General features: G+C 37.5%; 4 protein-coding genes and 1 long non-coding RNA gene across 9 annotated transcripts in view; 3 read left to right on the top strand and 2 right to left on the bottom strand.

Moving 5' to 3' along the window:
* Positions 1 to 56: 56 nt before the first annotated feature.
* Positions 57 to 7,125, bottom strand: LOC135612280 (ATP-dependent zinc metalloprotease FTSH 5, mitochondrial-like). 2 transcript variants are annotated; one of them, XM_065108386.1, is made up of 7 exons: positions 6,967 to 7,125; positions 6,401 to 6,488; positions 4,514 to 4,774; positions 4,003 to 4,248; positions 3,784 to 3,911; positions 1,601 to 2,077; positions 57 to 1,337 (listed from the first exon to the last, which is right to left on the bottom strand). In XM_065108386.1, exons 1-7 carry the CDS (start codon positions 6,991 to 6,993, stop codon positions 423 to 425), a joined length of 2,142 nt encoding a protein of 713 aa, XP_064964458.1. In that variant the 5' UTR covers positions 6,994 to 7,125; the 3' UTR covers positions 57 to 422. The 2 variants fall into 2 exon arrangements, with proteins under 2 accessions (XP_064964458.1, XP_064964459.1); XM_065108387.1 differs by having other exon boundaries at positions 3,784 to 3,908.
* Positions 7,126 to 7,715: 590 nt separating this feature from the next.
* On the top strand, positions 7,716 to 14,210 carry LOC103984711 (uncharacterized). Of its 3 annotated transcripts, none has more exons than XM_065108383.1 (15): positions 7,717 to 7,845; positions 8,000 to 8,138; positions 8,262 to 8,302; positions 9,058 to 9,127; positions 9,219 to 9,367; positions 9,768 to 9,863; positions 9,945 to 10,015; positions 11,036 to 11,097; positions 11,286 to 11,349; positions 11,436 to 11,520; positions 11,607 to 11,733; positions 11,861 to 11,943; positions 12,026 to 12,086; positions 12,958 to 13,100; positions 13,465 to 14,210. In XM_065108383.1, the coding sequence occupies exons 1-15, from the start codon at positions 7,783 to 7,785 to the stop codon at positions 13,750 to 13,752; spliced, it is 1,542 nt and encodes a 513-aa protein (XP_064964455.1). In that variant the 5' UTR covers positions 7,717 to 7,782; the 3' UTR covers positions 13,753 to 14,210. The 3 variants fall into 3 exon arrangements, with proteins under 3 accessions (XP_064964456.1, XP_064964455.1, XP_064964454.1); XM_065108382.1 differs by having other exon boundaries at positions 9,768 to 9,866; XM_065108384.1 differs by lacking the exons at positions 11,286 to 11,349; positions 11,436 to 11,520; positions 11,607 to 11,733 and having other exon boundaries at positions 7,716 to 7,845; positions 9,768 to 9,866.
* A 1,448-nt stretch (positions 14,211 to 15,658) lies between these two features.
* Positions 15,659 to 18,379, top strand: LOC103984712 (uncharacterized). 2 transcript variants are annotated; one of them, XM_009402268.3, is made up of 2 exons: positions 15,659 to 16,183; positions 18,148 to 18,379. In XM_009402268.3, the coding sequence occupies exon 1, from the start codon at positions 15,799 to 15,801 to the stop codon at positions 16,162 to 16,164; it is 366 nt and encodes a 121-aa protein (XP_009400543.1). In that variant the 5' UTR covers positions 15,659 to 15,798; the 3' UTR covers positions 16,165 to 16,183; positions 18,148 to 18,379. The 2 variants fall into 2 exon arrangements, with proteins under 2 accessions (XP_009400543.1, XP_064964457.1); XM_065108385.1 differs by having other exon boundaries at positions 15,669 to 16,183; positions 17,947 to 18,236.
* Positions 18,380 to 19,632: 1,253 nt separating this feature from the next.
* On the top strand, positions 19,633 to 26,200 carry LOC103984713 (ELF3-like protein 2). Its single transcript, XM_009402269.3, has 4 exons — positions 19,633 to 20,391; positions 22,174 to 23,150; positions 24,576 to 24,627; positions 24,718 to 26,200. The coding sequence occupies exons 1-4, from the start codon at positions 20,170 to 20,172 to the stop codon at positions 25,726 to 25,728; spliced, it is 2,262 nt and encodes a 753-aa protein (XP_009400544.2). The 5' UTR covers positions 19,633 to 20,169; the 3' UTR covers positions 25,729 to 26,200.
* The window catches only part of LOC135612279 (uncharacterized), a 7,019-nt gene continuing 469 nt past the window's right edge, over positions 21,370 to 27,919 (bottom strand). Inside the window, exons 1-3 of the long non-coding RNA XR_010486903.1 lie at positions 26,889 to 27,919; positions 26,686 to 26,790; positions 21,370 to 21,736 (exon numbers count right to left, since the gene is read on the bottom strand). The exon at positions 26,889 to 27,919 is cut by the window's right edge and continues 469 nt beyond it. This is a non-coding gene — a long non-coding RNA (uncharacterized LOC135612279). The remainder of the gene's footprint in view (positions 21,737 to 26,685; positions 26,791 to 26,888) is intronic.

The following is a 27,919-nucleotide window of genomic DNA, read 5'->3' as shown; positions in this document are numbered from 1 at the left end:
TAAATACCAAACAGTAATGACTAAAAGAACAAAAAAAATAAATATTTGATAGACACTGATGTAATGGATACTCTGTAATAGCATCAAAGGACACACCTGGACAATAATCAATAGTTAAAACTGTCCAAAGCTCAAGTTTTGGAAAGTTACAGATGTCATTATTAGCAGTATAGTGATTAGTGCCGCCAACTGAAAACTTCAAAACATATTCTGAAGACCCACATTGGTTCTACAAATTTCTACCCTTGTGTCTTTGAAAACTCAGGGAGGATAAAAATACATACATACATTGCAATGTTGGTTGACTTTGTAACTTCTAACCTATCCTGAGATCAGCATGCTAGTGCTTGTGCTTTGAGATTTCAGAACGTGCAGGATAAAGTTACTTTACATGCCCAAATGTTAGAGTAGCTTTTCGGAGACTAGGATCCAACGGCAGGCTGAGCAACTCCTTTAGCCTTGGCTGCTGCTTGGGCTGCGGCTGCAGCTGCGGCTGCAGCAGCTGCAGCGGCTGAGGGAGGCGCCGTTGGTACTGGTGGGGTACTCACATGCGGAGCTGCCACAAGCTGAGGTTGCTGCTGCTGACTATTTACTTGAGCAAGCAAGTTCTTGATCTGCACACCGGATAAGGTTTCATGCTCAAGAAGTGCATTGGCAAGGGCATGCAGCTCTTTGTTGTTGGTTATCAAAATAGTTTTTGCATTATGGTAAGCCCTTTCCAAAAATCCCTTCACCTCCTCCTCTATAAGTAACCTTGTTTCGGTGCTCATGCTCTTACCATTATCATCGTAGTTGTGGGAAACAAGACCAACCTGCTTGCTCATACCATACTTTGTGACCATTGCTCTTGCAACGGAAGTCGCTTGCTGCAAATCCGAAGAAGCACCAGAAGTCACTTCATTCTCCCCAAATATTAGCTCTTCAGCTACTCGGCCACCCATGCAGACATCAAGCCTTGCCAGCATTTGCTTCTTAGAGATACTTGTCTCATCCTTATCAGGCAACTGTGCGACCATGCCAAGAGACATCCCCCGAGGCACGATAGTAGCCTTGTGAACTGGAAGGGCACCATCAGTGTGGATGGCAACAAGAGCATGGCCACCTTCATGGTAAGCTGTCAACTTCCTGGATTCATCAGAGATCACTGCCGATTTCCGCTCACTGCCCATCATGATCTTGTCCTTTGCATACTCCAGATCAGCCATCGTCACAGCTTTTGCACCATCCATAGCAGCCTTAAGAGCTGCAACATTGACCAAATTTGCAAGGTCTGCACCTGAGAACCCTGGTGTGCCCCTGGCGATGATCATCAGATCGACATCATCTGCCTTCAAGACCTGCAGCAGAACAAAGCCAAAAAATTAGACAATATGTCCTTTACATTTAAGCTCTTTAAAAATATTTTCTTCAATCCTTTCTCGTAACTATTCCAATATTGTAAAACTAGAAACTAATCAACCATCACAAACAATAGAAACATGAGAGAGCCAAGTTGCCAAGTTTAAGATCAGCAAACCTTCATATGATGATATTTAGAGAGCATGGCATACACCAAATCTTAGTGCTACCATGAATTAGCAATAGAGTGACATGTAAATACCTTTGACATGTGTGATTCCAAAATCTGCCTTCGACCCTCAACATCTGGGTTAGGAACAACAATATGTCGGTCAAAACGTCCAGGCCTCACAAGTGCTTTGTCTAATGATTCGGGAAAGTTGGTTGCTGCAATGACAATAATCCCCTCATTCTGCTTAAAACCATCCAGTTCAACAAGTAGCTGATTCAACGTCATTTTCATGTACTGTTGATCCTTTGGATTTCGGCTCCCACCTATTGCATCAATCTCATCAATGAATATAATACATGGGGACCTTTTCTTTCCTGCAGTAAAAAGATCCCTGACCCTCCTAGCTCCAACACCAACAAACATTTCTTCAAACTCACTGCCACTGCATGAGAAGAAAGGGACACCAGCTTCTCCTGCTATAGCCCTTGCTAGCATTGTCTTCCCTGTACCAGGAGGCCCAACTAGCAATACACCTTTGGGAAGCTTCCCGCCAAGGCGAGTGAAACGCTAGAACAAGCACCACAAATGAGACAAATGATATGCCTTAAGTGAGTTTAAATTCCTTGATAATTGAAAAAAAAAGTAATTCTTCATGCTTATAAACATGAAAGAACTAGAGAACAGAAGTTATCAAAAGTAAAAAAGTTCCTAAAGTAATCAGCTTCACAAAGATTCTTTATTGCTAGCAAGCAATATTTCTTACAGCATAGGGGTGAACAAGGTAAATACACTATATATGCAATCGTCAAGAAAAAATTGCCAATTCTTTAAACACATGATGTAGCTAAAACATCAGGAAGAAACTTAAATTGCCTTCTAAATGAAGAATGAACATTTGAGACTCATCTTTGATGGTGCATCTTAACAAACTTATTGCACCAGCCCTCAAAATGTTGCACTTAAAAAATATCATTTAATGGTTGCCAACAAAGAATGGAAAGCCCTACTGTGGATTGCTGGTAAGGATACATGTCCAAACAAACCAAGCCTCTAATGGATAAATTTCGCACTTCTGAGAAAGGAAAAAAATTGGACTATAGTGAAGTACAGAAGTCATATCTAAAATTTGGACTAGAGTAAAGTTATACCACTGCATAACTAAATGAGGGTGAAATGAAGAATAAAATGCCTTTTAGGTAAACATATCTAAAGGTCTCCTGGCAACATTAAGATTTTCATATTCATATGAATGCATCCAAGCATCATACAGCTAGCATCAGAAACAAAAGTCATCCTGTCATAGTTATTGCAACATGTTCATTGTTTGTGATTAAGGGCCAAACAATCCAGCTTGGTTAGTGGAAGATGCCAATATGAAAATACTCATTATCAGGATGTCCAAGGGGACTAAAGTTACCAATCATGTTACAGATTCCTATTGTATAATCATTGGACATCATTAAGGCTGCATACCAGAAGCTAAGGCACACCTATGCACAGAAATAAAACTGAGCTAAAGAAGTGACCATTCAAGAACCATCTGAGGCACGAGTTGCACTAAGACTTAGCAACTTGCCTCAGTTGAGAATCCATGACCTCAATGTCGCATATTCCTTATTTTTCATAAAAAGGTGTATGTCTCATGCATCATTTCAAAAAGCCCAGGAAACTGAACAACATGCCTTTATGTATTTATGTATATGATTTCTTCATTAAAAAATTTATCCATAGTTTCATAAACTGGAGCAAATAAGATATTTTTTATGAAAGGCCTTTTCATCTAAAGAAGAGACCTATTCAATAGTGGTTCATCTTGTATCTCATTATTAATGGCCCCCTTTATTTGTCTGATTATACTGTTCTTTTCTTCTTCTTCTTTTTCATTTTCCTTGTTTCTTACACCCCACTACTGTTGCTGCTGCTGATTTTTTTGGTTATTTTTGTCAAATGTGGTTACTCAGTGGATGCTGCTTCCTTTTATTCTGTTTCATAATCTACTGTTGTCTGCAGCTACTTCAGTATAAAATAATATTAAATTTTAAGTAAAACTTGTTTCATTTTTATCTTTAAGAACCTTTTCATTAAAATTTTAGTAACAAAACCACTCAGAATCAATCATAAATTTTCAAATCTATGTTGTATACACAAAGAACACCCAATAGCTACAAAAAAGAACAGATATTTTTCCTTAAAATATAGAAATAAAACTTAGCCTCATAGCCATTATTACTTTAATAAACCTTAGAATCACAAATATAATGGATTTAGTATACCTTAGGATCGCGAAGGTAATGGACAATTTCCTCAAGCTCAGCTTTGGCCTCATCAACACCTTTTACATCACTAAACTTGGTACTAGAATCCATGCTTGGCTGGACCTCCTCATGTAGACCAAGGCCTGCTGAGATTTATGACCCAAAATAAATGCTTTATTCACTTAACTGAAGCATAATGGCTAATATGGCTAGATTTAATCTTAAAAGTAGCCAAACCTTTACTAAGACCTCTATCCTCAATGAGTGCTCCAACACCAGATAAGACAAGAAATGAAACTGCAATAGTCCGAAATGTACGCCATAGTTGCTCCTTAAAATTACTGGTTTCTGCTGTCACCATGTGGATCGGAGCACTTGCTGTCCCAAGAATCCCATCCTTTGTTGACTGGCCAACATTCTTTAATGCTGGAATACTGCTAATGCTGTCAATGCTATCCTCTTCCCTTGCCGAGTTAGCAATACCTAAATGCATCATTACCACATAAGATCCAGGTCCCTCAGAAAATATTTTGTTGCATATAAGAAATATGGAAATATAAACTTTCATCAAAACCCTTCCCTCCACACTTCTGTTCCTGCATAAAAAACTCTTATGTTTATGTTTATGCTATTAAAGTCATTGAAATAGAATTCTTCCTTCATTGCAGTCCATGCATTTCTTGTTTTACCACAAATCTTGAAAAAACAATTATGATAAGTCATTAATCAGGTACAAATATTCTCTTACCTCTTTGTAAAGTTTTTAACAATGTACTTTGTTCCAGCCTATCAACTTTCACCAATGCTTTAACATACTCAGCAAGTGCCGAAGGGTTGGAATGCAATGAAGGCTGACTTTCAAATAGTCTAATAACCCTTTCCGGATCACTTCTGTAGAGCTCTTTAAGCAGTGTAACATCATTTGACACATCTGTATCCCTCACTCTGCGAGCAAAAGTGCCAACATAGCTTGACTGGAACCTCCCATGGAGGTTTCCAAGTTTGCTGCCTGCAGGAAGTGAGAATACACAAAAATTAAAAATAAGTACAAAAAAGAAAAGACAACTGGTTGTTCAGTGCATCAGAAAAAATAAAAACAACTTAGTTAGCAAGTAGACAATTTCTTCAAGATTTGCCTTAAATATGAACATAGTGAACTCAACTTTTATGAGCAATAAAGTTGAAATAAATTTACACATTTGTTTTCCATAAAGATGGACTAAAGCTCAACTTATATAAATTTAAAAAGTAGTGGGCACCTAATGAACTAATTATAACATTAAGTATCATGTTTCAAAAGTCTTTCATGCTTATAACTTGACTACTATACAGAATACTTAGTTATCAAAATATGGTCTACAATGACAACTATGTATGGGAATATACAAAAAAGAATTGCAAAAATAAGACAAAATGTGAATTTCCGTATCTAAGGTTGCCCACTTTCCAGAACAAAGCTTCCTCTTTTAAAGAAATTGAAACATGAATGATGATATACCTAAAAAATTTTGGAATTAAACAAAATGACACTTAATGTGAAAGAATAGTTGCTCTGCGTAACCTGCATGTGTACAAACCATCGTGAAGACATGAGTAGTAATATTTCATGGTTTGAATATTTTTACAAACTATATAATCAATTAGTCATGAATCTTTACAAACTATATAATCAATTCCTTCTTTTCTTTTTATTTGTTCAATCAACAAGATTTTGAGACAGAATCGTTCAAATCAATTGGGTCTGATCAGAATCATTTGATTTTTCAAAAAATCAATCAATCCATCAGATACCTGACCTGCGTCAGTCTATTCCAGTTGATTTTATGCCAACCCCAGACATCTTCTTATTGATTTCTTAAGATACCCAAAAAATTGGGATATATCATGTCACCCAATGCCAATTCTGGTCCAGCTTGGAGTTTAAAAACCATGGATTAGAGCATTAGGTTTGACCTAGATGAACTCCATGGAGAAGGATCTAGTGACCTGAGTAGAGGTGTCGAGGCAGTTTCCTCCTCACAACAAAACAAATCATTTGAAGGAGGGCAAAGGGGAGACTTAAAATATGGAGAGGTAAGCAAATAAGAAACTATTCATCAGCAATTAGAAATTTCAAACACGGTTTCATGGTTCTCAGAACAACTATGCTAGCCAACAATGATATTTCTTGTCATAGGGTGGGTGGGGGGGAGAGATTTCTCACTATCCTCTAAGGTTTAAAACTGTTAATTGGTGAGTGACAGGGTCTGTAGATGTCATCTGCAAAACCAGGGAGTATATGAAGCTTTACCTTGATTAGCTTAAATAAAAAAAGAGCTTAAAAATTGTGAACTAGTAATAGCCAAATTTCAACATTAGTTTTCAATGGCTCACCCTAATCAATAAGTTTCGGATCAAGTTTACACCATAAGAAGGCAGACATATTCAAGGAACATATAAAAATTCTTTTTGGGATGTCTGTAGATAAGATATAAACATGCCAACATAAAAAGAAATCAAGATGTGATATCATCACAATAAACTAAATAAGTGGAAAGATTCCTGCCACAAAGCGAGGAAACCAGTAAGAGATCAATTTTCTCAAGGCAACAACCAAACTGCCTAGTTCTGAATATGAACAAGGATACCCACATACCCAAGCCACCTTCAACCTTGTGCCCAACATGATGAAATTGGCCGCTACCAAATAATTGTGGATGCCCTAGAAACTGTTGTTTTCGAAGCTGTTAAAATACAGAAACCAAGCTTAGTCAAAAGAAAATGCATAACTTGATATTATTCATCTTAGAACGCAATTAAAAACAAGAAGCGACAGTACTAAAAAAACCAAAATAAACGAAAGAATGAAAGAAACTAAAACATGCTCCACCAAGCAAATCTACACCACCATGTGCCAAAACCCCCAAAGAAGTACGCTGATTTAGTGCGTTAAAAACCATAATATCCACTCAATTTCCAAAACCTAGAGCCCACGATTGAAAAAGATGATGGTAACGAAAAGGCAAGCTTTAGAATCATATGACACCTAAAACCGCATAAGTTCTTTACTTTCAAGAAGACAAGGGAAGGGGAAAACCCAAACGGAGCCGGTATGCCTAGAAAGATCCATCTGTCACAGCGAATCGGACCCCAAGAATCGACAACAACACTCCGGCACAATGAACGAAGCGAATCTGCAAAATGAACGGGAACGAATCGTACCTTCGTGAGGAGGCGCCTCCAAGCCATGTCCGGTGTGGGCGAGATCCAATCAAGGAGAGGGTCGGCGCGACGGCCGGGAAAGCGATGTCAGAGAGACCGAGGACGCAGCGGCGGCGGGGGTTCGGCCCCAAATCACGAGGTCTCACCCGGATGGTAACAACGATGCTAATATTAGAGCCGAGCGACCCACCCCCCCGCCTTCTCCTCTCTCCTCCCCGAGGGCATAATTGGCATATTATTTCTTGATTTTTATACGTATATACCGTGTTCAGTGTACAAACGGCTTTTTTTTCCCCTGCTATTTTTACATATCTACCCTTCAAAATAACAAGAATATTATTTTTCTTGTCATTTTTGTTGTTGTGTATGTTATTCTTTTTGTTGAGTTTTCTCTAATTATGGTTAATGTAACCCAACTTAATAGATTAATAACAATTTTCTTTTATGTTTAACTCAAGTTAATTTATGTTTTGAGATTGTTTGGAAAGGCTGAGAATATAACAATTGAATATAGATTATATATAATTATATGCTTAAATAAATAAATATTTTTGATATGTTATTGTAAGTATTAATTGATGATTAAAAGTGGGTGAAAACTTTGATAGATTATTATAATACTCTATAATCGAATATTTTCTTTATTCTTTAAAGATAAATAAAAATAAAAATAAAAATTTATTTTATCGTAAGAATATTCTTATTAGTCTTACAAATATCTCATCATATTAAACCGAGGGACTAATAGGAACCAGCTGTTCCCGAAGCCAATGGGAGTAAAGCGTGCTCGAATACGATATCCCACGACGACGACCGATGGCCCCTTCGTTCCTTTCTCTGCTCTTTCCTCTTCCCCTCTCTCGCAGGCCTAAAATTTGGGCAAGCATGATCTCTGCTCGGTTCTATCTAGCCCCTCCGCTTAATTCTTCTTTCGGTTGATCTCGGTGGCAGCTCACTTGCGTCATCGAATCGCCGAGACTTTTTTCCACTGCTGTTGGTGAGATTCGGCCAGAGGTTTGTTCTTTTTTTATAGGTCGTGTTGCTTGGATTGGGCCTGAATCGGGCGGGGGCTACTCTTGTTTCTGAGTGTGCTCGGATGGAGCCTCGCGTGGCCAACAAATTCCGTCTCGGTCGCAAAGTTGGGAGCGGGTCCTTTGGAGAGATTTTTCTGGGTATGTAGCCGCTTTAGCTTCGATCGTTTCATTTCAGCTGTTATCTACGTTGCGCGAGTTTTTCGTGACAGGAATGATCAAAATTTGATCTTGTTGGGTTTCTCCTCGTTGTCTTGGTTTCAGGCACTAATATCCAGACGAACGAAGAGGTTGCCATTAAACTCGTAAGTTTAGCCTTTAAACAAGGATTTTTTGCCTTCTTAAGTAAAGGATTAATAGTTGCTTTTATGATTTGTTTTCCCTGTTCGATGTTCTGTGGTCAATCTAGTCTTTGTCAGATTGATATATTTCTGTTGATCGAGTTAAACATAATTTCTTTAGTTTTTGTATTTTGTGCTTTATTTTTTTGCTTAGTTTTGAGGTACTTAGTGTTGCAAATTTCAGTCTCTTTCTCACTGAAAATGTGTAAGATGTCCTTTTAAGGCTTTTATTTTAGAACCTGACCTCATTTGCGAGGCATATTTGTGCAAAGTTCAAAAAATAGCATTCTATGTTCCTTTAAGGCCTCCTGGTAACAGGATGACCATATGATGAAACACAGATATGGTCTTTGCTGGCTGTCACGTTTTGTGTCTTTCTTAGCCTATATGGCTGCTGATATAACGTGATTGCATGTTTCATAAAACCCATTGGATGATTTGCTTATATAGGCGAACTAGGTTAATATGCTAGTCTAGGGCTTTTGTTCTCATTTGCGTATTTTTCAGCTTGGACAAAATGTGTAGTTTTTGTACCACCATAGTTTAGAAAACAAAATCATATTACATGCAGACTTCATCTATTTCTTCAAATAAATGTAAGTGTTAAATTTATTTTGATGTTCTTTTAATTTACACGCTGAGATTACAGAACCTCAGGTCATGGTGGATTTTTCAGCTTCTATCTTGTTTAAGATGGCAATGTTGATTCTTCTTACTAGGAAAATGTTAAGACAAAGCATCCACAGTTGCTATATGAGTCAAAGGTGTACAAGATCCTTCAAGGAGGAAGTAAGAAACTGTTTTTGCTTTTGATTGTTTGGAAGATGATCTAGTCTTTCTTAATCTTCATTCTCTATTTTTTCTTTTCTTTCTTTGGCAGCTGGAATTCCGAACATGAGATGGTTTGGTGTTGAGGGTGACTACAACGTCCTTGTGATGGATTTGTTAGGACCAAGTCTTGAGGATTTGTTCAACTTTTGCAACAGAAAGTTCTCGTTGAAGACTGTCTTGATGCTTGCAGACCATATGGTATTGTAATAGTGTCATGTGTAATTCTGACTTGTTATGAATGCCAATTTCAAACAATGTTGGTATTCTTTAATTTTGTCTTCCATGTAGCTGAAAGTCTTATTGAAAGTGGTTTCCACTGTAAAGTTGTTGCTTCTATAGTATTCTTAGGTCTCATCTTCCCTTTGCTGAACCATGTTCAGTTTTCTCCTCATCTCTGTGGGTTTTTTTTTTTTTTTTCATGTTTTGGTTTCAGTGACATACAATCTATTCCATTTCAATCAGTTTTCCCGCATGCAATTTATTCTCAAAGTGTTGTCATCTCTGACCAAACCCTTGTTGATGATCTATAATAGTTTCTTTTCAAATTTTGTTTCTTCATTGTTGTCACAAAAGAATTTGATCTTTTTTTATCCATCAGATCAATCGAGTGGAATTTGTGCATTCAAAGTGTTTTCTACATCAAGATATAAAGCCGGATAACTTTCTAATGGGTCTTGGGAGACGAGCCAATCAGGTGGCATGTTAAGTTTTTCAGTTATCTAGAATGATCTAGTTTATTATGTTTGTGATTAAGTTGCTTTTTTTTATAATTTAGGTTTATATTATTGACTTTGGACTCGCAAAGAAGTATAGAGATAGTTCAACTTATCAACATATTCCATATAGGTAAGACACCATCGGTAATCCTTTCCTTGATTTACTTCCCAGAGGCATAAGATATAGTCTTTAGACTATTATAGTAGATATTTCGATTATCAGTAATCTGTTTTTGGTAACTTGGAACTTAAATATTCTCTGAGCTTTTTGAACTAAGCACTATGTAGAAACTCTTCTAACTTTCAAATTAGTCATTAATTGTTTCAAATCAGTTTCAAGGTCAGGAGATCAGAAAATGTTGTCTAATACAGCAGTACCTTCTTGTTAGTTCTTTTTATCTAATTACTTACCTTGAAATATGTTAGATCTCAGAATTGTAGTTTTACATGTTCTCCAGATCTTTGTATAATTGGAGTTTGGCTGCACCACATGTCATAACAGGGATGACAAACATTGCTTTTGCTAGCTTGTTTTATTTCGACATTTGGATTGGGCTATTGAGCTTCTCTCTTACTACCCGATAACTTTTATCCAAAAGAATTCCTGACTATCAGTCCTTCTATGTGTGATGATCTGTCCAGATGTGGCTCCAGTGTGGTCTAAGCATTCCAGGTAGCTACGATAACTACCTAAAAATCACAATTTGCTATTAGTTTTGGTTTTGGACTTCACAGGCTGTGAGGCTTCTGTAGGTTGCTTGTCACTCATGATTTTAGAATGATTTGTTGAAACACTTCTCTTGATAGGCAGATAGGTCTTCATCAAGGATTACCTTCCACAACATGGACCGAGTTTGATGGACCTCCATTTTACAGAGTTTTGAATTATCTATTTATTTGATGTAGGTCTTCATCAGTTGTGGCTCTAATTTAGGTGACTCTATTTATTTGATGCTATTGTTGCAACTACACAGACCACTGTCATATTAGAATTAGTATGATTATATTTAATAATCCAAAGAGTCCTAGTCCTAGTGTGTCTAGTTTTGGATCTTAATGGACTTTATTGGATTTCAAATCATGTGCTGCTAGCATGTTGTTTGAACTTGAACCTCATTTTGCATTTTGATCTTCCTATTAACCATTGCAGAGAGAACAAAAACTTGACTGGGACAGCAAGATATGCAAGTGTTAACACACATCTTGGCATAGGTATGGAGCATATATCTTTTCAAATATTTTGCCAAATATCTTGCATTAGTTGTTTAGTTATATTGTCTACCTATTACTTGTTTTACTCAGTTGCTCTTGCATCAGCCGAGTCCTCTGTGATTCATTTCCTTTTCCCCTCATTTTACGTTTATAGTCCAACTGTTTTCTTTCCGGTTTTGACTGCCAAGAGCAAAGCAGGAGGGATGATTTGGAATCTCTTGGATATGTTCTTATGTACTTCTTACAAGGAAGGTCTGTTTAGTTGTCTTCCAACTTTTTCTTTCCTTCTTAAGGCTTTCTAATGTTCTATTATGAATTTGTTGATTCTTCGTTTACAGCCTCCCATGGCAGGGTCTAAAAGCTGGAACCAAGAAACAGAAATATGAAAAAATTAGTTATCGAAAAGTTGCCACATCAATTGAAGTTAGTTATTATTATGTCACTTGTTGCTGGCTTTTCGGCTTTTCTCATTTTCTATAATTAAATGGAAAATTTTCGTTTACTCTCAGGCATTATGTCAGGGTTATGCTTCAGAGTTTGCATCATACTTCCATTATTGTCGTTCGTTACGTTTTGATGATAAGCCAGATTATGCATATCTTAAGAGATTATTCAGAGAACTTTTTATCCGTGAAGGTTGATTCCTATCTTTTTTCATTATATAAACTTCTTATGCAGCTGCTCGTCAGCTGCAAAATCTACAATGCTGAAGAAGATGCTGAGTTTGCACACTGCAGTTAATGGTTGTTTACTAATGATGCAGGTTTCCAGTTTGATTATGTTTTTGACTGGACAATTTTGAAGTGCCAGCAGTCACAGAATGCTAGTGCTCCTCCACGAGCTATTGTTAGTTAAAAAAAATATCATTTTTAAATTTAAAAACCTCTTTTCTCTTGAACAAATGAGACATATTCTTTTCATATCTCAGGCTCCGGGAGTTGGGCCTATCTCTGGCTTGGCTCCTGCTGCTGCAAATAATAGGCAGTCAGGTAGGGTACTTGTCTATCGTTGTTGGTAATAAATAATTTTCGTTTCTAATTGGCATTATGCAAATCTTTTCTTTTTATTTGTCGATTCCAAGCCCTGGAAGATGCATCAGGCCTCTAACAACCAACATAAGCCTTTTCAGATCTTATGTGCATGCTTAGAAAAAAAAAATACAGTTATGAGTTTAATGATGATTTAAGAGTAGGATGTTGGGCAGTTATGGAACATGCACTTTTATGAGTAGGAATATTGTGTAGTTAGAAAATATGTACATAAAGTTAATGCTTGTTGAGATGGAAATGAGTTCAGGGAAAAATTAGAATTAAGTAGTGTTTACATCATGAACAACTTTAGCTCCAATAAAGAATGAGGTGAAGAAATATCGTCTATGATTGTGTGGACATGTTTAAAGGATATTTATATACCCAGTATGGACAAGGTGAATCGATCGAGACCGTTGGTGCTAGGAGGGGAAGGAGACATGAGAAAACTATATTAGAATCAATAAAATGTGATCTGATTATTATAGTTTGACTAGAAATGTTGCTCCAAGTAAAACTTAATTAACAAAAGATTCATGTAACTAACCTCAAATAATTGAGATATTATGACTTGTTATTACGTTTGTCTTTATATCGACCTGGCTAAGTAATTTTACGGAACTCTTGAAGCTAATCTTTCCTCTAGTTTCTTCAATTTCTCATCATTCTTGTTTGCCTCATGAGCATGCACAAACTTGTTGTCTGATATCTTTTATTATTTATGTTGGTTATTAATTCACATTTCATGGTCACGTAGCATATCTGCTATTTTACAATAAGATATACTTATCTTAAGTTGGAGGAGATTTATACTGTTCAAGTTGATTTTTAGGTGGTGAAGGACGTACAAGTGGTCGGTCAGGAATGGACCCCTTTCATCACACATGGGTTCCACCTCCAGCTGTACCTCCAGGGAGCTCGATGAAGCAGAAAATTTCCCTAGGCAATGATCCTTCTCCCACTAGAGGAGCTATGGTGAGTGATTTATTCTTTTTTTTCATCTTCATGCATTTCAAGCAGATTTTCTGAATGTATATTCGGAAGTCTTCCTTTCATATGTTTTTATCGGTTCTCATTACCATCAAACTATGGAAATAAAGTTAATGTATGGTGGTTTTTTTATCATCAAATGTAATATTCTATTATTTTGATGCCAAAATATGTTGGATCAGTCTTTAATTCAATGAAGTGAGTGTGTGGCCTAGCACGTGAGCATGTAATCTGTTGAGTGTGTGGCTTCATAATAAGAAATTTTCTGTTTGATGGATGACACAACTGCATTTGCATGATTTGATTTTCACATATTCTATATCTTCTGACATGGAAGCTCTATATGTAGTTTTCCGGTTCAAATTATTTGGGGCAGTCAAGCGGATCTTCAAGGCGAGCTTTTTATTCTAGCAGCCGAGACATGGTCTCTGAGGCAGATCTATCACGCACTAGCACGGCAGAGGTCAGCCCTGGGACTTTCCGTAAAGTTTCAAGCTCTCAAAGAAGTTCCCCATTTAGTTCTTTGGAGCCCAAGTACACTTCCGCTGGAAGGAATCCAAACATTAAGAACTATGAATCCACCCTCAAAGGTATCCAGCGTCTTAGCTTTGATGATGAGGAAAGGATCCAGTACTAAACCAAGGTGCTGCATCTCTCTGTATGTTCTTTCTGTAAAGATCTAAGAACAGAGCGCCAGTAAGATTCCACATTTATTTACCATGAGTTGCCATATGACTGGTTCTGAGAAATTGTTTCTGCAGACAGGAAAAAATTAATGCCGGCTCCCAGAAGCTGAGATATCGTCCGGCTGTTCCACGGCCATGGTATGGCTCCTCTGTACATCTGTCTCGAGTTTGCCATGGCTCCTCATTTCTTTTACTGCCATCAATGTATTGTCTTGTTTGAAATTATTTTTGTTTGGTTCCACAATTACATCAAACCTTGAGTAGTTTTGTTACATTTTTTTTGCATTATTAGCTCTTATTGTTTAGAAGTCCACTGGCTGGCAGACAATTTCCAATACTGATTCATGATATGTTGTGGTAATCAAACCAAATTACTCCCTGAACTGATATGAAGTGTAACATGTTTTAATTTCTGTGTGTTCATCAGTGGATGAGGAAATGCTGGGGTTTGTTTTAATGCACCAGAGGATCACGACATTGAATGAAAAGATCTGACCACTTGAAGCAAGAGTGAGGAATCAATGAGATCATATATTAATGTAAGATTGTAGAAGTACCCAACAGATAAGGAGGTAGTTTCCTTCTATTCTCATCAAAATCACATTTACACCACATTATTTTCTTTCCTTTTTTATTCTGTAAAATATAGATTAATCAGAGTTAAAATATGATGTTAATTTTATAAAAATAATATTTTATTTTATATAATTAGTTATTTTTAATATTTTTAAAAATTATATTATGATCATATTGTGATCCTTATATTTACGAAAGTGAAACATTTAATCTCGTTTCTTTCATATCAACGATTTTGTTGATAAAAATATCATATGTGGTCAAGTGGTAAAATTGAAATTAAGCTAAAGTCAACATGTGTTTAATAATAAAATCATACACGATGAAAAATAAGATTAAACGTTTTATTAGTTATAGATATCCTATTTAAAATTTAAAAATATAAGGATCATGATATTAAATATAACTAATTATATAAAATAATCTATAATTAGTCTATATATATATATATATATATAAGAAAATTACAAGGTGGGTGTCATGTCGGGACAATTTCAATTCAATTGGTGTGGACGTGAAGCCATCATTTATGTTTTCTATCAATATGGTTGGACAAGTCGCCATAAATGCTGTTAGAAGTAAGACAACCTGTAACGTGCATTACTGTGTGAGGCTTGCGACGTTAATCTCCTGTATTAAACGAAAAGCCAATGGATAAGCCAATAGCTCATTCTAAATCCCATCATTTTTTAATCATGTGATTCAATATTTTGATGAAGTTATTGTGATGGGCCCCTTCGATCAACCAATAACATCGGATCATATCGTCCATCTTAGCAACAAAGACTCTGATAATAGTAAACATCTATCTATCTATATATAATAGTAAATAAATATAAATATATATATATATATATATATATATATATATATATTTTATGTGTGTCACGAAAGACTTGATAAAAAGGTTATCAAAGCTACTTTTATCTGTTCATGGCATGAAAAGTTGAAGGAAAAAGAAAAGGTTGTGCAGCCAAGAGGTCCACTTGATTTTTCGCTTTGAGATTCGTGCCCAGCCCCTACGGACGACGACAGACGCGATACCTCATGATATGGCGATTCGTGCCGAAAACACCTGTAACGGGTTCTGCAACGCACTCGTTGTGTTCATTGTAACGGATATGCGAAACTTTTACTTATATCGGTAATTTGGCAAGATAGAAAACGTTATAATGTAATATAACGCTCTATCGAGTGTTTGTAACGCTTTCTTTCGTTTCAACTGCAGTACACGACATGGTGTGAAAGACCTAACATAACAACCACTAGAAGAGGGAAGAAGTCCAATACGTCTCTCTCTCTCTCTCTCTCTCTCTCTCTCTTTCGCTCCTCGGTTGGTGTTCCGTTTGCGTTCTCTGAGAACGAGAGAGAGAGAGAGAGAGAGAAGGGGGAAGGAGGGACGAGAAGGAGAGACCCACCCCATGGACGACTTCAGATCGAGGTCCTTCAACGACGGGAAGATGCAGCTGGAGGTGTACGGAGGCCGGCGCTCGGGGGCGGTCCCGGCCCCTCCGGTCCTGCACGACTACAGGAGCTACAGCGCTTCCTACTTCTACACCTACGACGGCAGCGGCGTCGGCTACGGCGATTTCAAAGGGAAGCCTGACCACGGTTCCTCCGCGTCCAACAAGGGCGGGCGGGTCTTCAAAGACCCCGAGTTCCAGCGGAAACGGAGGGTCGCCAGCTACAAGGCCTACGCCGTGGAGGGCAAGGTGAAGGGCTCGCTGCGGCGGAGCCTCCGGTGGTTTAAGGATAAGTACACCCGGGCGGTCTACGGCTGGTGGTAGGACTTCGCTTCCCCATCGGGTATGAATCTTTCCACACCAGTTCTCGAATCGTTAGATCTACAGATTGTTTCTTGCGAAAAAGATTGTGACTTTATGTGTGTTTTGGCGGATCCGATCTAGTGATTGGCACACTTTCCCCCCTGGGCTGTTAACCTCTTCTAGTTTGCTATCATACATAATATCGTTGAATTCTTACCTCTTCTTTATCGTTGTTAGTATCAGATTCGAAATTTCTTGTGTTGCCCCATATTTGTAGTTTCCTGCTTGCAGAGGATTCTATAAATATTCATGAGTGTTTGTTGTTTGGGTAGGTGGTCAAATAGTGCTTTTGGTTTGTATATATCTGGGCTGTTTAAATTATAAGCTTTTGTATTGCTACTTTTAGCTTGAATTGTTTAGATACTTTGGGATCTAGTTGCTGATAATTATGTTTATTATGGGGGATTGCCTTTTCTCTTGTTTTGATTCTTAAGATGCTAAGGTCCATGTTAATGTTGCTAATCTGAAAAATTGGGAACAAGAATTTGGTACAATTACAGAACTCATTGAAGCTCCAGATTGATCTTGAGCCGAAATAAATTGTTTCTCAGCGTATGGTTCAAGAGGTTTTAGGATTCTTGGAGTGAACCTGGAACAAAATCATATTTATTTTACATACTGAATGTGGAATCTTTTGAGAAAGTTAAAGACTCCTTTAGAAAATACAGTTTTTCTATTTCTCAAGATTTAGATGTTGGCCTTTGATAATTAACTCATGCTGCACACTAGATGACTTTCCCCAATTGGGGCAGCAAAATCATCAATAGCAAATTATTAATCAGTCCATAATTGCAAGTAGGCAACAAAATTTTCAACTTGTTTCTATCAATATGGTAAAACTAGTTTTGTGTGTACAAAACTCTCAGTCCTTAGCTGATATATGTTGAAGTGACAGAAAATTTCTTTTCAGTTAATACTAATTTTTGTTACATGTTGGATATATAATTGTCTACGCAAGTAGGTTTTAGAATATTCCATGTGAATGGGTAAATTTCTCTTTTTTCTCCCTCACTTTTTTCTTATGTATGAAGTTTCACGTTTGTTAAAGTTCTGCTGCCACCTAACTAAGCATATGATGCCATTTTTTTTTTCTAATTTTTTATACTATTGGTGTGCAAAATTTGTGGTTACAGTAAAAGACTGGAGAAGATATCATTAGTTAGGTACAGATAGAGGTCAATGTGTATTAATGGGAGAAATGGCTTATTTCTTTACTAGAGGGGTTTAAGATTATTCCTCTTTGCGGTATGCAACGGATGGGTAATTGGAAGCTGACTGAAGTTTGTAAGGAAAATGCAATTTGCACCTTTATTCTAATTCTTTCCTATGTTGTACTGAATTTAGTATACTCATCATACGGTAAAACTAATGATTCCTGCAAAAATTATCTTTGCCTCATGCACAAGCTAATCATCACCACAGCAGCCGAATGAGACTTCTCTGGGAACTCTTTGAAAACCCTACAGTAACATGGTTTTCATAAAGTTTGCATCTTTTCCAAGCTGACTCATACATATCTTCTTACCATGGAAGACTAGATCATCTGGTCTAAAGTAAGCTGACCTCAATTCCTATGCTTGAGATACTTTAATAATGCTGTAGTGTGTTACTTTTCTTTTGCTGCTCTGTGGCAGATTTGTTCAAAAGCCAAAAAGTACAACCTTTTTTTGTCTGTTCATTGTTATTTGAATGTAGTTGACTGCTCAGGCAATAATTGATATTGTTTGGTATGGTTGTTTGCAGTCCCATCATGCAGGTCACTGACCTGCATCAAAAAGAAATGAGTCAGATCAAGAGGAAGCAGATATTCTTTGCATTTTTCTTTTCTGTCGAAATGTTCTTCATTAACATCTGCCATTTGTTTATGACTTGTGCAACAAAGTATTGTAGTTAGTTTGGCGGAAAGATGCCTGCTTAATTCATGGTTTTACCTAATGATGGCAGGTCATGTGTGGAAACTTTGCTCGATCGTTCCATCCATCGAGTATTTTGCTCATAAATCATGTTCCCAGAAGGGGTGACCAAAAGAACAACTTGTATTCTTAATAGTGTGTACTTGTATCAAGTTATAGTCAGAGGCTGTATGGATCAGCAAAGATGTATGATTATGATCTGAACATTCTGAGCTGCTAATTTGTTGTGACATTTATGCTTCATACATTGTCCTGTTAATGCTTCTCTGTGTGTCCGTTCCAGGATCTGGATATTTGATTTGCTAGATAAATCTAAGCATTTGTGAGTATGATGGGAACATACAATTTTGTCTGGCTGTTGACCCACAAACATGCATCTTAGATCTATGAACTTTCATTTCATATTAAACTTGTCCTTATTCTTGACAGCATTCCAAGTTTTGCAGATGATGCTATATATATATTTCTACAAGATCTTGTAAGTTTGTGTGTGCCAGCTTATACCCATACTTGGTGTATTTTTGAATCCAAGATGATCAATCATCTTGTCATTCAATTGGTAGAATACTATTCTACCAGTGAATATTACCTAATTAATTACTTATATAACCTTTAATCATGTTTGGTATGAGTACAAATGAAAAATTAGGTGCATAAATATAGATATGTGAAACTCAATCTACAACTCCATATAAGACTCAAATATGACATTACAAACAAAGTGTATTTTTATAGCAAATCCGAATTGATGTGTCTATTAAAAATATTTATGTTTGAAAACTTACGTCGAGTATGAAGTTTTATATTGATATGATCTTGTGGTAAATGATTGATTTTGTGATTATATTAGTTCTTACTCTTGTGAATTTATAGATGATGATTAATGATTTTTTAGTTGATCTTCGGTTTTATGGAGTTATTATGTTGAATGATTTTAAATTAATGAATTTAAAATCTTCAAATATTATATATCTTGGATCTTGAGATTATAGATGAATCATAATTTTTTTGATTTAAGATAAGGTTCATATCTCTTGAATATTGTTTTGAAGGTTCCATAGGAGGTGGTATGATTTTTTTTAGACCATCATAAAATCTTATTAATTTTTAATCTCTTTGGAATGCATTTTTGAAACTTGAAATGTATTAATTAATGTACCTATACATGGCACATCGATGCCCATCACACCTAATCGTATTGGTTGGAAAGTCTAAGAATTAATACTTTATTAATATAACTCCTCTCCTCTATCAAAATTAAAAATATAAAATCGTATGATGTCAAAATTAAATTTAGAGGTCTAAAAATGAAAAATCAATTATTTAAAGGGATATATATATATATATATAATTTAGCCTTTTTGGATATTCCATGTTAAGTAGCATGGTTTGCTAAAATGGCACCCATGCCATTTATCCTTAAAAGGAGAGTGAAGTCGTCCGTGCTAAGTAGCATGATTTGCCAGACATGCCAAGTGGCACTATTCCTTTCCGACATCACCACTGATTCCACTAAAGATGAGGATCCCTATGTGAGCCACCATTGCCCCTTCCCGATTCTTTCCTTGTTTTCCCAAACCTACTCCCTCTCCTCTTCCTCGTCTACCTGTTTCTTCCTTTGATCCGCGCCTTCTTCGCCTGTCGGCTCGTCAATTTTCGCCCGAAGATTGGATTTTCGAAAGATTATGTCCTATTCAGGTGATCTGGTTCGGTGTTGCTGCGTGCCGCATCGGGTTTCTTGGCGGGTTCTTCGGGAAAGATAGGATCTTTCTGCTGGAATTGCCGCCGGAGGTACCCTGCTCTGTTCCCGTGACGTGTTCTTGCGAAAAGTTCGGATTTTTCTGGGCGAGATTAGCTGCTGGACTGTCGACGGCGTGTGGTCCTGACCAGGGTTTCCGTGGGAAGATCTGATCTTGAACTAATTTTCCTTGGCTTTTGGGGCGAGGTTGTGATTCTTGTTTCTAGAAGGTCATTAGGGTTTCTCAGCTGGAGATGGGTTAGGGAAGCCACTCTTCGAGCTTGTTGTTTTGATAAGATTGCGGAGTCAGGTGTTATGAAAGGGGCGAAGGATGACGACAGGGTCATGGGGCCTCTGTTTCCGAGGCTCCATGTGAATGATCCCGATAAAGGGGGTCCGAGGGCGCCTCCGAGGAACAAGATGGCACTGTACGAGCAGCTTAGTGTCCCCTCTCAGAGGTTCAACTCAGCTTCCTCTACCCTGCCATTTCCTCCTCGAAACTCCAGCAACTTGGTCCCTTCTCTTCCGTCGAGCCAGGTCAGTGCCGTTGTCGCATAGCTTTTCGTTGTCATCAAGTTCTACCTCGATTAGTGCATCAAACTGCTTCTCGCGTTGCTGCTATATCGCATCTGATCATGTTGCATCAATTTTGCTGTTATTCGACGCCATTTTGCCCACCAAAGCTCACATAGATCATACTGTAAGTCCTGCTTTGATCTTTTAGCCACATGATTAAGGTCGAGTTGCACATCAATTCTTATCTGTGGTTCTTGTAGGATTACCACAGAGTTGTACTCAATGAGCAGGTTGTGTAATTCTCATATAAATCTCTTCTCTTGACTTGTTTGGTCTGCCTACCAACTATATTTTGCATAATGATGTCTACTCTTCTGGATCTCTACGATGCTCCATTAACCATAAACAACCTTTGAGGTGAACCGTTATCTTGTATCCTTCTTAGTGGTCAAATCTCTAGCCTATTGTTACCACACTGCTTGGCTTATGCATCGGCTGGGTTTACTTCCGAGTCATATACTGTTGCAACCGCAGACCTCGGACCTTTGATTTCACCATCAGGCTGTTGGCGTTCGGGTCCTCCTCAGAGATAAGCTTCGAAGCTTGTCTTGTTGGCGACTATCTTGAAACTCATCTTTTCACCCTCTGTTCGTTCAAAGCATGTTATATTTATCTTGCAACTATTGCTTTAGTAACGACTTATACAGATGGTTGATGTCCTACTACTACTTTTTCTTCGATCGAGGATAGAACGTACCAAGTTGTAAGTTGCGTCAGGGTATCCGGTATCAGGGAAGGAGTTAAGGCACATGACCAGAGCAATGTTCATTCATACTTAGATTTTTAGCCTTGTCTTACCCAATATTTTACTGAAGGTTAAGGTGCTTAAATGGCATGCCTCTATAATGACAAAATGGATTGTTGAGATAACTTTGCCTTCATCACCTATGTGAGATTTGTGACATAAAAGAGATAAGACTTGATCTGAAAAATTCTGTTCTCTGTGAAGGGGCGAGTGTCCATCTTCAGAATGTTTTTTAGCTTTCAGAAGTGAAGGGGGTTGGTTGATTGAGTTTGCTTGCAAGTACTTCATGAGTCCTCTGCTCCTCTCTCACTCCATTATTCTTTTTCTCTTTCCTAGCTATTGTTTTCCCCCTCTGTTGTTTGTTGTTTTCCTCTGCTTCTCCAGAATTTCACGTTGCATCCTGTCTTGCTTCAGTAGCATATATGCCATACCTCGTGCCCAGACTCCAGTAGACTTTTGTGTCCAATTGCCCCTCGAACCTTTAGCATCTTTGGAGGTGTAATTGCATACTTGCTGAAGATATAGAAGCTTGGCTGCTCTTCATGCTAAAAGAAATCAAACCTACATCCACAATTACAGTTGTGAGAGATATGCTTTCCGGTGAAACAAGAAATTATTGGTTTAATATGTGAAACAAGAAAGTATAGCGTTTGTAGTTTTTCAGAAATAAATTACTAGAATTACCACCCTGACGCCTTTGCACTTTGTTTCAAATACCCAGACACTTGTTTTCTGATCTTTCAAATTGTCATTTTGGTTGTTTCTGTGGCTTGCCATTTGAAATGCTTTAGCAGTGCACATCATCATCTTCCAGTCATTTTCTTTTATCTCAATCTTAGTCTTTGGATGCCCTAAAATATTGTGTTTAGTGTTACAATCTGTTTGGCTATTTCCCACTATTCCTTCTGCTAATGCTTTCGCTTTCTTGATGATAATATATTCTTTAAAGAGGTCATCATCATCAGTACATCAGTGCTAACATGCCTTTTTGTTTTTAGGGATGTGGGCATCGTAATAATATGTTTTCTCCACTGTATATGACTCCTCCAGTGCCTGTTAGTTCTGCAGAGGTAATTAATTCTCAAACATCTGACAGAATGAATAGAATTGCGACAAGGATGGAATTTGAGAGAAAATCCATAAAGCAAACAAGCTCTGGAAATTTGTTTGGCACAGGATCGGCTGCTGCTGAATGTAGTACACAACGGCCACGCAACCCTAATGTGAAGAAGTCTAGAGGGAAAATGTTGGATGATGTGGATGATATAGTAGTTCCTACCTTTGATCAGTCAGAAGTCCTTGCATCCTTGAAGAAAGATGCACATATGACAGATGCAGGTAAGTTATCTACCCTTAGCTCCCGGCAAACACATAAGAGTCCTGCTGCGATCGATTTTTCAGTTCAGTGTCCAAATTCAAATGAGAAGCCCTTAGGACAAACAGATAGCATTGAGACCAAATCAAAAAATTCTATTATAAATCGTTTTGGAAAAAACTCTAAGGAAACTTCATTAATTGAAGAGCCAAAGGAAACCAAAGAGAATTCTGCTTCTCATAGAGCTGCTGAGAGATTAAGCAGTTCAAAAGATTGTTTGGTTAGAGATAACACAGGTAATTTACATGTCACTGAGAAATCAGTGAATGGAAATCCAGAGTTGTGTCAAGAAAATGGTAATTTGAATGGATGTCAGACCTTGAATGACCATGTTCTTTTAAATAATGCCGAAGCTCAGAGAGCCAGAAGTGAATTATGTTCTGAAGCATCACCTGAAAAAGGTCAAAGAACTTTAAATTTGTCTGAGAACTGCCAAAAAGAGGCCAGTGGGTCACTGGAATGTGGAGATGCAGTAAGACAAGATGATACATTGGAGCCCTCCATGGTCGACACAGTATCATGGTTGGGGATATCCCCAGATGATATTGTTGGAGTAATTGGTCCAAAGCACTTTTGGAAAGCCCGAAGAGCCATTATCAAGTATGTACTGTACTATCATACTTTCAGAATTCCTCAAAATGGACATTCTTATGGTCCTAATGCTATAGAGCATCCATATTCTTCTTGAAGCACTTTATTATGGTATTATCAAGCTTGGAATTCATTGTTCTTTCCAGATTTATTGGTGATGATGAACATATTTTGACTTTTTGTGATTTTTTTTGCCCGAAAATGCTGGGTTCAGAATTTTCTATTTCATGGATGATTTAATTGTAAAATTAAAAAGTACTTTATTTATCTGTCCCCTTCTACTTCTCTTCCTTCTGACTGTTATATTATTTTAACTTTTAACTGCCAATTTGCCAAACTGTAATTAGAATGCTGTCTCCATTTATATCAGGTCGAAACTTAGCTTTAGAGATCTGCTCAGTCATATGCTGAGGGGCCTAAGAAATTCATGGAACCAGGGAAGCTAGTGCATCCAAAGATGATATGCACATGCTTGGCAAAAATCCACATAACTAGTGCATGGCTTGATGTGTATCAGGTTGATTGTTTGCTCTATAAAACTGCTTAGCATGATGAGGAAATTCTAGCCTAAGAAAGTCACGGAATTTGGGGGAAAGTAGTACATCCAATTAGATCATCTGTTCAAAAGCACTTACTGCTTCTTTACCACATAACTAGTTCAAAATAGACATGTAAATCCTATACCATAAAACTGTGCAATATGATTAAGCTCGGTAAAAGTGCCAATTGCTCAAACTGTCAAAGAGATTTATATAAGGAACTAAAATTCGACCACATTGATACACATCATTAAAGGATTGGCAGTTTTATGCTGTGTGGAGCCACAAGTGCCATGTGCAGTCTGATAATATGGATATCTATATACAACTGTATATGGTATATGCGATGTAGTCTAACAATTGATTATGGTGTATGGCCGCATAGGCTTCTTTTCTAAAACTATGATTGAGTTTATTCAAGGATATAAATGTTTGAGGTAAGATTTTGGCTATGATTAGATTAGTATAGTGGCCATGTATGACCTTGAATGGGCAACTTCAACTAAGCTGAGTTGACAGCATGTCTTCTTTCTGCTAATGCCTGGTTTTATTTCATTAAGGTGTTCATTAAAGAGATTATTTTATTGTTGTATCGAGTTGTAAGTGAATGCCAGTCCTTTTAGAGGGGGGCTTTTTTTTTAGTTCACGAAAGATGAAAAGTCTCTGGTCTCTTTCCTTGCATCACTTTCAATCAATACTGGATTGTTTTAGTCCTTTGTATTGCAAATGTCATGTGTTATACAACATACATAAATTGCTAGGTTGGTTGTTGAATGAAAAAACTTATATTTGATGATCATAGAACCCTTTTACTTTTATCAGTTCAGTTCTGGTGTTCTATTCTTAAGTTTGTCTGATTTATTGTGTTGACACATATTCTTAAATTTTTTTACAGTCAGCAGAGGGTTTTCGCGATACAAGTGTTTGAGCTTCATAGGTTGATAAAGGTTGGTTTTGAAGATAGTTATGATGGTCATAGAGCATTATATTAGATAGAGTTATGGATGGATTTTACGACAATATTCTACCTGAAACAGGTTCAGAAGCTGATGGCTGCATCGCCACATTTACTTCTGGAAGGCAATCCCTACATAAGCCGATCTCCAGTAGAAGCACCCAGTAAGACCCTATTACCTCAAGGTAACACAACTTCTCAGCCAGAGGAATTTAGACCTAAAGATGATCAGAAGCCAAAACAGAATGTGGAGCAGCCACCAGAAGACATTTCTGGTATCCCAGCTCTTCCTGCATGTGAGGATGGACCTAAAGGAGGTTCACAAGGTCAAGTTCCAAAAGTTGGTCCCAACTCTGGATACTTGTCACCGGTGCCAGTAGCTCCTGATGACAAATCAAGTCCTTGTTGTTTTCCTCCTTTGACAAATCAATGGTTAGTTCCTGTTATGTCGCCTTCAGAAGGACTTGTTTACAAGCCCTATATGGGACCTTGTCCACCAACTGGTGGCTTCATGACCCCTCATGGAAGCTGTACGCCACTCGGCATGTCCCATGTGGCTGGAGACTTCATAAACTCAGCTTATGGTGTTCCAGCATCTCATCGGCCACCAAATATGGGTGTTATGTCCGGGCCTCCTGCAATCGTACCCCACTATTTTCCTACACCTTATGGCATTCAAGCTTTGAACCCACTCATATCAACCTCTGCAGTGGAGCAGGTCAACAATCTAGCTGGGTCACAGCCCAATGTGCAAACTGGGCAGTGTTCAAGGAGCTCATGCAATATGTCCCATCATCCGAAGGAAGCATTTTCTGGCCATCGTGGGAAGTTTCGAGAGTCAAAGAACAGCGAGTTACAAGGAAGCACAGCAAGCAGTCCTGCTGAGAAGGCACAACCAAATGGAAGAAGCACGTCTCCACTCCTTTCTACGGCTTTAGCAGCAAACAACCATACTTGCCCATCACAATCCAGTGGTCGAGATAGCTGCACTCGTGTGATCAAGGTTGTGCCTCACAATGCTAGGTCTGCTACAGAGTCAGCAGCTAGGATTTTCCGGTCGATACAAAAAGAAAGACAACAGCATGATTCATGATCATTATACATCCAGAACTGAATTCCAACTATTTCACGGATGTCTGTGAGCTCAGTTGATGTTTTTTAATTGGGATTCTGGTCTTTTTTTAATCTGGCAACAGTGGATCTGTTTGGCACTATAGTAAGGTAATTCCTCTACAACCCACGTGATCATTGTTTAAGCCATGGAAATAATCTCTCTTCCTATAAGGGTTATGTAACATAATCTTCACCAGCTCCATGTCAGTGGGAGTCTTGTGCATTGAGCTGTTCTTTTTCCCATTTATTCAGTAAAATGTTATGTGAGTGACCGAATATACACATAGGACATGATGCTCGATACGATTGGAGCATTTTGTGGTTTTTCTTTTCTTTTAAGGTACCATGCCCAGCAGAATTTAGTGTAAATGTAATGAGAGAGATATAAGCTTTTGTTTGAACAGCGTGCAAGTAAATTTTCAGTCAGGACTCAGTTATGAAGCTAAACAAAATCCATCGTGTGTACAGGGAATCTGTGATGATCTCTTATGCTTAAGATTGCCAAGTTAAAACTAGTGTTTTAGTGATGCTTTTATAGTGTCCTCTTCTTCATATTTAGCTGCTTTCATCTACCATCATCAGATTTCTGATTCAAGTGCTGGTGAATCTGTGCTTTGGGAAACAATTGAACAGTACTTAGATGTTACACTGATTTGTTTGGCTTTGCTTGAAATTGCCAAACCCCTACTTTAGACATGCCTCATAATTCAACAACCCCTCGTGTATTTTACCCACTCAACTAAATTAAAATGTTAAAAGAATATATTGTGCATATAAAGTAGTGGAAAACAATTGGCTGAGACTATTTAAGATGTTGCGGAGATTATTATGCATATAAAGGAATTATTTAAGATCTTGTTGAGTTGCGTGTGCATGGAGTTTAATCCAGTCACTACCAAGAACAAACAGATACCAGTGTAAGTGGGATGAGATTTACCAGTTGGCCTTCGTTTTTGTCAGAAAAGCATCTCCAAGATATGAATTTTAATCATTCACGATGCCTGATTGAGATGATAAGAATTTGAACCGATCATTCAAGAGCCTGAAAAGAATTATTCAAGTTATGATACCGTGAGTTGGTTTCTTCTCAGAGATTGATCAAGTCACTATCTGATATCAAGCAAATACCAGTATGCGTACCGGTTGATGTCTTCAGATCATGTGTTGTTCCAATGGACGTCTTGAATAGCCATGGATGACCGGCTATGGCTTATTTTTGTTCATTCCCTTGATGATCCACCAAGACAAGGAAAGGACATAAATTGCCATAGCCATTGTAATTGAATATAGTTCTGCATGCAATAGCTTCATTGTTTCTCCCCATGGCCTAATTCATCCATGATTATCAGATACCATTTTCATCAATGAAAATCCATCTTCATTTCACTGCATTAGTCATGGAAAGTTATGCTTAAAATTGATTGAGCAAAACAGTTTTATTGCCATAACAAATATGCAGAATAAGAAATGGATGTTGATTACCAACTCCTGAATTTTACTGAAATCCTGATGTGCGTGTGTCAACTTTCAGGATGCTTGTAAGTTGTAATGCCTGCCAGACCATTATGAATTGTATATAAACAACAAAAGTGCCCATCTGCTCATCTGTTGGTGAACTGTCCATCCTTGCTGTTACCAGAAAACAATATGATATACAACAATAACCATGCAGGAAAGCTTTCTGCAAGAATAAAACCTTAAGAATAAGAATATTGTATTCATTGAAGAATCTAACCATTTTTCTCTTCTGTTCAAACCATATATAAAACAGAAACAAGATTAGCATCATTCCCTATTTGGAGTTGCTTACAAATCTTTATAGCTTTATTGGTTCCTGTCACAACCTTACTTATTGCATAAATAATAAAATGTTACAGTTTTCCTTCAATATACTTGACCGATACAATTAGGTGCTTATAACAATTGTTTGGACTAATCCAAAGGAAGTTCTAGCTGATTTGCATTAACATCACTTTAAAGAAACTGGGTAGAAGAAAGTTCGCTTTATGGAGTAGTACTTCTAACAGAAGCTGGTTCGACAACAGAGTTTTAGATGGCACACTGTACTAGTAGCATTCTGATTCTGTTAAACACTTGGGTTTCTCTAGAAAAGAGAAGTGCCTTCGTCTGTCATCCTCACAGAATAGAACTGATCTGAAAGCAAGATTTGT

Source organism: Musa acuminata, chromosome BXJ2-5 (assembly GCF_036884655.1).
Source record: "Musa acuminata AAA Group cultivar baxijiao chromosome BXJ2-5, Cavendish_Baxijiao_AAA, whole genome shotgun sequence".
Classification (NCBI taxonomy): domain Eukaryota; kingdom Viridiplantae; phylum Streptophyta; class Magnoliopsida; order Zingiberales; family Musaceae; genus Musa; species Musa acuminata.
This window is presented reverse-complemented; position numbering and strand designations above follow the sequence as displayed.

Bases quoted from the DNA above. Each gene is read 5' to 3' on its own strand.
- LOC135612280 (XM_065108386.1), bottom strand. From the start codon at position 6,993: ATGGCTTGGAGGCGCCTCCTCACGAAG. The intron at 4,249-4,513 runs GTAAGAGAATAT...TGATGCATTTAG, and splicing joins GTTAAAAACTTTACAAAGAG to GTATTGCTAACTCGGCAAGG. The intron at 1,338-1,600 runs GTATTTACATGT...GTTCTGCTGCAG, and splicing joins TGGAATCACACATGTCAAAG to GTCTTGAAGGCAGATGATGT.
- LOC103984711 (XM_065108382.1), top strand. From the start codon at position 7,783: ATGGCCCCTTCGTTCCTTTCTCTGCTCTTTCCTCTTCCCCTCTCTCGC. The intron at 9,368-9,767 runs GTATTGTAATAG...TTTATCCATCAG, and splicing joins TGATGCTTGCAGACCATATG to ATCAATCGAGTGGAATTTGT. The intron at 13,101-13,464 runs GTGAGTGATTTA...CTCTATATGTAG, and splicing joins CTCCCACTAGAGGAGCTATG to TTTTCCGGTTCAAATTATTT.
- LOC103984712 (XM_009402268.3), top strand. From the start codon at position 15,799: ATGGACGACTTCAGATCGAGGTCCTTCAACGACGGGAAGATGCAGCTG.
- LOC103984713 (XM_009402269.3), top strand. From the start codon at position 20,170: ATGAAAGGGGCGAAGGATGACGACAGGGTCATGGGGCCTCTGTTTCCG. The intron at 20,392-22,173 runs GTCAGTGCCGTT...TTTTGTTTTTAG, and splicing joins CTTCTCTTCCGTCGAGCCAG to GGATGTGGGCATCGTAATAA. The intron at 23,151-24,575 runs GTATGTACTGTA...ATTTTTTTACAG, and splicing joins GCCCGAAGAGCCATTATCAA to TCAGCAGAGGGTTTTCGCGA.